This window comes from Nicotiana tabacum, chromosome 23, assembly GCF_000715075.1.
Source record: "Nicotiana tabacum cultivar K326 chromosome 23, ASM71507v2, whole genome shotgun sequence".
NCBI lineage: Eukaryota > Viridiplantae > Streptophyta > Magnoliopsida > Solanales > Solanaceae > Nicotiana > Nicotiana tabacum.
The window spans coordinates 54907301-54915710 of record NC_134102.1 but is presented as its reverse complement, the minus strand read 5'-3'; the positions used below and the strand labels follow the sequence as shown (position 1 = coordinate 54915710).

At 41.0% G+C, this 8410-nt stretch overlaps 1 protein-coding gene across 1 annotated transcript; it reads right to left on the bottom strand.

Annotated features, from left to right (window-relative positions):
- Nucleotides 1–2123: 2123 nt before the first annotated feature.
- Nucleotides 2124–4619, bottom strand: LOC142177174 (uncharacterized). Its single transcript, XM_075245642.1, has 4 exons — nucleotides 4607–4619; nucleotides 2816–3671; nucleotides 2428–2650; nucleotides 2124–2168 (listed from the first exon to the last, which is right to left on the bottom strand). Exons 1-4 carry the CDS (start codon nucleotides 4617–4619, stop codon nucleotides 2124–2126), a joined length of 1137 nt encoding a protein of 378 aa, XP_075101743.1.
- Between the last annotated feature and the right edge of the window lie 3791 nt (nucleotides 4620–8410).

Below are 8410 nucleotides of genomic sequence, written 5' to 3'. Positions count from 1 at the left end.
AAAGCATTTAGAAAGTAAAGACAGACAATAAATGAAGGCATGCATACATGAAACTATATAGCAAAATGAGGCACGTAACAAGTGAAAGCATGTATTTAACAAGTAAATACAAGTAGCAATTAAAACATGAAATGAAAAAGGTATGATATAAATGAAAACATTGAATTAAATAGTCCATACACTCGTCACCTTGCATATATGCCGTCCCCATACATAAATCAAGTAGCAAATAGACCAATTAAGTTCTTATTCCCTCAAGTCAAGGTTACCCACGACACTTACCTCTTTTCGGAACACAATCAACAATCAACCACGGATTTTCCTATAGAACAAGCCTCCAAACCAATCGAATCTAGCCAAATATCGTTAAAACACATCAAAACAAGCTTTAGAAACTACCCATGAATGAAAATAACCCAACCCAAAATCCACCTAGTCATGATGGCACCTTACCTAACACGCTAGATAAGCCAAATAACAGTCAACACAATTCTAATAAAATAAACGGAAAAGGTTCAAAAATGCCCTTAACCTAATAGAAATGGTTCAAAAATACCTTCCATCTACCTATTGGGAAACAATTGCCCTCAATATTTTTTTTTGGGGATTAAAATTGCCCTCCCTTAACTGCAGCTAACCTTTTCATAATTAAACCATGAATTTCTAACCTCATCCAAAAAATCTGATCAATTAAATAATATGCCCAACACCCAACTCTTTTAAAGTAACGTGTTTGCCAGATTGTTCCAATTCAGTTCTTCTCCTCTACGTCTTTTTATATTCATTTTTACCTTTTTCCTCCAACTAGAGTTATTGAATTATCAATCATCTTTCTTCCTTTTTTCTTTCTGTTAACATTTGTTCTTTCTAATTTTTGCAAAAATAAGCTACAGTTATGTAGCCGATTAACATAACACAACAAAAAGTAGCCACAGATTAAACACAATAATTGTCATAATTAGTCATAAACTTGAACATTAACATAACCTTTCACCACATTTAATTGTCTAACAACCAGTAAAAGCACAAATCAGCAAAAACACTAATTGTTTGAAGTCATTCCTTCATTCTCTTTACATAACACCAAAAATATTAAACACCCAACTAATTCTACATTCCTCTTCCCCTTCTAGCCTTAAGCTTGCCAATCATCTTCTCTATTTCAGCTTGTAACTGTGTTGAAGTCATTGCTTCTTTCCCCTTCCATGTCAGTTTTTTTGGTGAATATGGAAGATTGGTTGGCACAGTACCAGTGTGATCTCCCATGAAATTTATTTTTCTGGTTACAGTATTTTCCTTCATCATCCTAGTTTGCAGCCAGGTCTTTCCTTCTGCGACCACTTTAGGCCTTAAAGTGGGATCAGAATCATAATCCAAGACCGATAGTTGACTAGAAGGCTGACCCCATGACTGACTGTTCTGTTGATTTAGTCCAGGGTTTGGAATGAAAAAAGATGCAGATTCTTGAGATTCTTGTGCTGATTGGGAATTTCCTTCATCTTGGAAGAAATGCTTGCGCTTATCATTGGCCTACATGAGTTGCAAAGTATTAACATATGACAGTTAACATATGACAATTAAATGTAGAAAGGGAAGAAGCATATTAAGTTGTGAGTATTACCAATGGAAACTTTCTTATATTGTGATTTGGCTGACCACAATATCCACAAGTCATTAACCGGCCTTTCCTAGAAGCAGACCATTTCCCTTGTCTGTGTTTAGCTTCATCCTTTTCTCTTGTTCTCTTAACCTTTGGTCTACCAACTATTTTAGATAAAGTAGGGGGCTCCATGGCCTGGTATGGCTCCACCTTCCAGAATTTTTATCCCCTAACATGTTGGAGTTTATGCCTATATACCATCGAATATGCCTCCTTAGAATAAAACCAATGTATTTGAGCAACATGATCTTGTCTCCTATAGAGAAATGCCTTAATGGCGTGAGGGCATGGAATTCCAGACAAGTCCCATGCCCTGCATGTACATCTCTTAAGCTCCATATTGACTGTATGCCTATCTGTACCCTCAACCACCTCATATCCAATGTCCTCATTGAACACAACCTTACAGTTGTTGGCAATAACTCTGTAATCTTTAAAACGTTGCATTGCATGTGCTGAAAACTCATCTTTCCAACGTAAAATCTCGATCCCTTAACATGTTCATAACCTATACAAAACAGTAAAATAACATAAATTCAATCAGAAAACTAAAAGAATTGAAACAATAAATAACAGAACATTAAAAGAATTGAAACAGCAAAGCAACCTAACCTTCACCCTAATATCTTCAAGCATCTTTATAATTGGTTTTTGTCTGGCCTCTACAATCCAAGAGTTGAAAGATTCTGTGATGTTGTTGTGTACCATAAAGTTCTTGCATTGGGTGTCAAAATAAGCTCTACACAATTTTTGGGTGGATAGCTCACCAAAGCCTTAGCAGCATCCTCATCTAGCTGACCCAATTTCTTTAACTGTTCTTTAAACTCCTCTTCATATGTGCTCCAGCCAGGCACGCACACCACCAAAGAAGTTTTTTCATCTCCCCACTTCTCCATCTTTTGCTCCAAGCCTCCAATTAGCTTAAATGTGCCTAACACACCATCTATGATTTGCTTGTGGGCGTACATTACTAACAGCATCCAACAAACCCTGCAAAAACATAAATTCAGCTTACATTAAGTATAAATAACCATAAAAATAGTAAAACTAAAGAGGAAAAAAAATTAAATTTGAGATACCTTTTGCATATCTCATACAAAGGGAAATGTTTCACCATCCTTCAAATCCAAAGAGTGTTTCAACAACTCCACAAACCAGCTCCAAGTTCTTTTAGTTTCTTTATCAATAACTGCCCAAGGAAGTGGATAGGAATGATTACTCGAATCTTGTCCCACTGCAACCAACATTATTCCCCTATTTTTTCCTTTCAAAAAAGTACCATCCAATCCTATAAGCGGTCTAAAACCTCCTTTACAACCTTCCTTCAAAGCTTGGAAGCACATATACAACCTTAAAAATCTTCTTTTGCCTTCTTCCATAGCATCCTTGGTCAAATTGATCACTACATCAGATCCTGGATTACTCTTTCTCAATTCTTGTGCATATGCCTCCAACTTATTATAATCATCAGTATAACTACCATCTAGTTTGTCCAAGACTAGCCTCTTAACCCTCTTCAACTTTGACTCATTTACATTAAGGCTAAATTCAGATTCAAAGTCTACCTTCATGTCTTTAATCTTATATTTAGGGTTATTCTGAACTTTCTTCTTAAAATAATGAGCTAAAGTTTCCACATTAGCCCTCCTGTTCTCAAAATTTTTATCACAACCGTGTTCTTGATTTAATGTCTTGATCTTAAAGCCTTGATCTTTCCCATCCTTCGAAATAAAACATTTAAAGGGACAACCATCGACACATCGATAACTAACTCTAGATTTGTCACTTTTCTTAACTATAACACTCCTCTTATTTGCAACTGCATAGAAGTCTATAACATGTTTAGCTTCGTTAAGATCTTTAAAGGTCATATCATTCTTCAAAACTTTGTACTTGTCCAGCTTAACATTGATATCGAACATCCTTTGTTTCCTATAAACTTCCAACTCATCACTGTCATATTCACTAGATACAGTATCACCACCTTCCTCCTCCTCACTACTATCACAATCTATTAAAACTTCTATATGAACATTAGTACTGGCATTCTGGTGAATAATTGTTTACCCGAAAAATTGGATAACGTTAAATTTATGTATGGTTCTAAGGATACGTAATATTCTTTGATATAAAGATAACAATATAAGTATTTTGGCTATGAGAATGGGAGTGATGAACAGAAAGAATGAATAAGATGAAGTAAAACAAGCACAAGGAGATATCTTTGTATCTGAGAAAAGATCTTTTCTGTTCCAATCTATTCTGTGTCCTCCTTTATAGCTTACAAGGATTTCTCCTTTTATAGTAGAGGGTCATTACAAAAAATAATAAAATAGAGCATATAGTGGAGGAGCCATGATGATTTGTCTCTTCCTTGATTTTCGCCAAGATTCTCTCTCTTGGTGTGGTTGCAACGGCTCTTGTCTGTGAGCTGGATACTGGCTCGAACTCATCACTGGGTCGAGCCCTTTCGGTTTTGGCTCGAGTTCGACCTTCGGGATGGGCGTCGTGCTTTTCTGACCTCGAAGCAATGCCTTGCGGATCGATTCGTTCACGGGCTCGATAAGGTTATCGAGCCGACTCCTCGAGCAGCCTTCGGACTCGAGGCTTGTTAGTACTGACTTCGGAGCTCACTCCCAAAATCCCACTCCGACTTCTTATCACTTAAACTCGATCGAACATGGGAAGGCTAAAATCTATTTTGACCGTATACAGATAGTCCCCTCGTTTCTCACGAAGGATGCGGTGAGAATCGATGTGATTTTTGGCGGTTCGATCGGGTTATAAGCTGACGTTTTAACAGGGATCGATTATGACGTATGTGAAAGCTGTCCCATCGATTTAGCCTTTCAAGGTATTTAATGCTTGTCAGATGGAGGTTGGCCACCTCTGATATTGAATCGTCATGATGCGAGCCTATAAATAACTCTTCCATCTAACATTTACCACTTTTACGCATTCACTCCCCCAACTTTTCTTATCTTTTTTTCTATCTCGTCGCCTGTAAAGCCATCTACACCAGAGTTTTGGTGTCTTCAATTTTTCACTTTCCTTTGTCTTTCTTCCTCTTATATCAATGGCCAAAACATTGAAAACTGTACCTCAGAAGGAGAAAGCTTCTTCTTCAGGTCGTCCGGCGATAAGGCGCCGGTGGAGCCATCCACCTATGACTACATTCCCGACCCGTGTACTCTGAAGATCGATTTTAAGGTTGAGAATCCTTCATTTGTCCTGGGTCGATGTGAGCACGTGTCGATGTACATGTGCTCTATAACAGAGGGTCATCTCGAGGCCGTTAGAAAAGACTACAATTGGGGTTCCGAGGTTTTGTTGCAAATTCCATCCCCTGAAAAGAGCGTCATCACCCATGTGGAGGGGGTTTTAAGTATTTACACTTATCCCTTCAAATTGGGTCTGGTCGACCCGGTGATCATTGATTTTTACAAAAGATATCAGGTCACCCCCGGTCAAATTCATTCTTCTCTATGGCGTATAGTAATCCTACTTCGCTCATACGAGGAATAATCAAAGCCGGGGGCTGGAATTTTCCCTGAATCACCTCATACGGTTGTATCGGCCTCAAATCTTTTGAGGATTAATCATACTTCATCGTCGGGCATCGAAGGCTTTGATGTCGAGCATTGACGAAGACAAGGATCGGGGTTGGATGAGGCATTATATTCGGGTGAGGACCCGTGACCTTATCCCGGAAGAAAAGATGTCGTTCCCCAAGGAATGTAATTTTGACCTTAAGTGGTTCTCATAAGACATTGCTTTTCGTATCCTTTCTCGATTTTTTTTGATGTCTCTTCCCGATATACAGCTGCCCCTTGGATGCCACAAGCGGTGCCCGACCTCGAGGATTGGGTTCGGAAGTTAGCCTCGACTTCCACTTATGCCGAACGCGCTTGGCATGATTTGGCAAAAGGTAGCTGGGAGGCCAAGAACCATAGTAAGGTTTTACTTCTCGTTTACTTCAAAGTGTTCTTTGTGCTCCACTCGTTACCGATTTCCTTTCATGCAGGTGTAACCAAGGATGCCACTTTGAGGCCTTCGAGCGGTGAAGAAGGAACCAAGTCCCCGGTCCCGAAACCGGAAAAAGACAAGAAGCGAAAAGCTACCTCTCGGTCAGAGGGCCCCAAGCCCAAAACTCGAAGGCTGAGGAGGAAGGCAATTGCTCTTCCGATTGACTCGGTCCAACGACTAAGAGAAGAAGAAGAAGATGAAGAAGAAGAAGAAGAAGAAGGCGGTGCTTCGACTTTGGTGATCCGATATGCGAGAGCTATCGAGGTCACCAAAGCTCCTGAGCCGATAGCGGTTGTACCGGTCGGGGTTGGCCCCGGGATCCCGAGTCTTGATCGGAATGCCCCGAGTGATTCACTTGGGGCTATGACAGCGGTTCATTCGCCTTCCCTTCCTACCTTTTCTAAGGAGGCGTTAAAGGAAGCTCGAGAATTGAAGACCCCCGATATGGGCGGAGGCTCTAGTGTAGGGGATCCCTTTCAGGATTGCTTTACTGGAGTCGATGATGCTTCCGATATTGGGGACGCTTCTCTTCTACTAGAAGAGGCCCAACGTTTCATTACTTGGGTAATGATTTTACTATACTTGGTTTCTTTGTTCTTTTCCGAACTTGACTCGTGTTCTTTCCCTACTGTGCAGGCTATTAGTAGGTTTCGAGTCGACCTTAGCCAGTGTGAGGTCGAGCTTCAGAAGGTCTCGGAGGAGAGAGATGCCCTGTAGCTTCTTTGCAGCCAAAAGGACGAGGCTATAAAGGACCTCCAAGCAGATTTGGCTAAGGCTCGTGAAGAAAAGGTCGAACTTGATAAGCATGTGAGCCTTGTTCTGTTAAAGTATGGGTTTGACTCGACTGTGGAAGTTAACCCTTCATTGTCTCAGCTGCAGCAAAAGGTTGAAAAGATTGGGTCACTTCGGGAAGAAGTCGATCAAATCAAAGCTGAATGTAATCGGTGGAAGGAGACTATCGACCGCCTGGCTGCGAAAAAAGAGACCATTTTGACTAACTTATTATCGGCCGATGTTCAGCTTCTAAACGTTAAGCAAAAGGGTTCGGCTCAAGCTAAGAGGATCGAGGACCTTGAAGCTCGGCTTGATAAAGCAAAGGCGGAGGTTGAGTCGTCAAAAATCTTGGCGGATAAGTCCATTGCCGTGTATCGGGCTGATCCCGAGGCTGCTCAGATGGAGGCACGAGAGGCGGCGGATACTGCCGACACTCGAGCACATTAGATTGCCGAACTTGCTAAATGTAGGTCTTGTAGGGAGACCCTCGAGAAGATACACGCTCGAGGTTTCGACTTTACTAAAGAAATCAAAAAGGCTAAAGAGCTCGAAGCTGAAGTTGAAGCCTTGGCTTCTGATGGAGATGATGATGATGATGACGGTAGCAAGAGCGGATCCGAGGATGGGGAAGAGCCTGACAGAGAAGAAAATGCTCCTGAGGATGATCAGGAAGCTTAGTTCATAATTTTTTACGTTTGTAATCAATCATGTAGAAATTTTTGTATATAGACAACTTGGCCGATTTATGAAGACCTTTTATGTGCCTTACAAATGTTTTCACAAGGATCTTAATAATTCAATCAAATTTGGACTTCGTAGTCTTTATGATTGATTGTTCGAAGTTACATAGCCCTTAGGCTTACTAGTTGAGTCAATGATTCAAACTTGAAGAAATATAATCTGTAGGCGTAATAGTCGAGTGAGTGCTTGCTCGATCTCGAAATAAAAGTAGCCCGTAGGCTTTATTTGTTGAGTGAATGATTCGAACTCGAAGTAATGTAGCCCGTGGGCGTAATGGTCGAGTGAGTGCTTGCTCGAACTCGAAATGAAAGTAGCCCGTAGGCTTTAGTCGTCGAGTGAATAATTCAAACTCGAAGTAATATAGCCCGTGGGCGTAATGGTCGAGTGAGTGCTTGCTCGAACTCGAAATAAAAGTAGCCCGTAGGCTTTAGTCTTTGAGTGAATGATTCGAACTCGAAGTAATGTAGCCCGTGGGCGTAATGGTCGAGTGAGTGCTTGCTCGAACTCGAAATAAAAGTAGCCCGTAGGCTTAGTCGTCGAGTGAATGATTCGAACTCGAAGTAATGTAGCTCGTGGGCGTAACGATCGAGTGGGTGCTTCCTCGAACTCAAAATAAAAGTAGCCCGTAGGCTTAGTCGTCGAGTGAATGATTCGAACTCAAAGTAATATAGCCCGTGGGCGTAATGGTCAAGTGAGTGCTTGCTCGAACTCGAAATGAAAGTAGCCCGTAAGCTTTAGTCGTCGAGTGAATGATTCAAACTCGAAGTAATGTAGCCTGTGGGCGTAATGGTCGAGTGAGTGCTTGCTCCAACTCGAAATGAAAGTAGCCCATAGGCTTTAGTCGTCGAGTGAATGACTCGAACTCGAAGTAATCTAGCCCGTGGGCGTAATGGTCGAGTGAGTTCTTGCTCGAACTCGAAATGAAAGTAGCCCATATGCTTTAGTCGTCGAGTGAATGATTCGAACTCGAAGTAATGTAGCCCGTGGGCATAATGGTCGAGTTTATCTTAATTCTGATTGCATAATAAATCTCCAAATAGAGGATCTTTTCTTGGATATAAGATATCGCATCTGGATTCGGGCCAACTACATGAGCATGGTTCGTTTTGACCATTTTGGCTCTTACAACTTTTCCTACTGGAATCCCGTTGTTGCGAAATAACTTTCTTGTATTAGAACTTGATATATTTGAGGGCTAATGCCCCCCAG

Excerpts from the sequence above, each read along its gene's own strand:
- LOC142177174 (XM_075245642.1), bottom strand. Across the intron at positions 2,651-2,815 it reads ACTAAAAGAACTTGGAGCTG|GGTTTGTTGGATGCTGTTAG; the intron begins GTTTGTGGAGTT and ends ATGTTTTTGCAG. Across the intron at positions 2,169-2,427 it reads AGGATGCTGCTAAGGCTTTG|GTTATGAACATGTTAAGGGA; the intron begins GTGAGCTATCCA and ends TGTTTTGTATAG.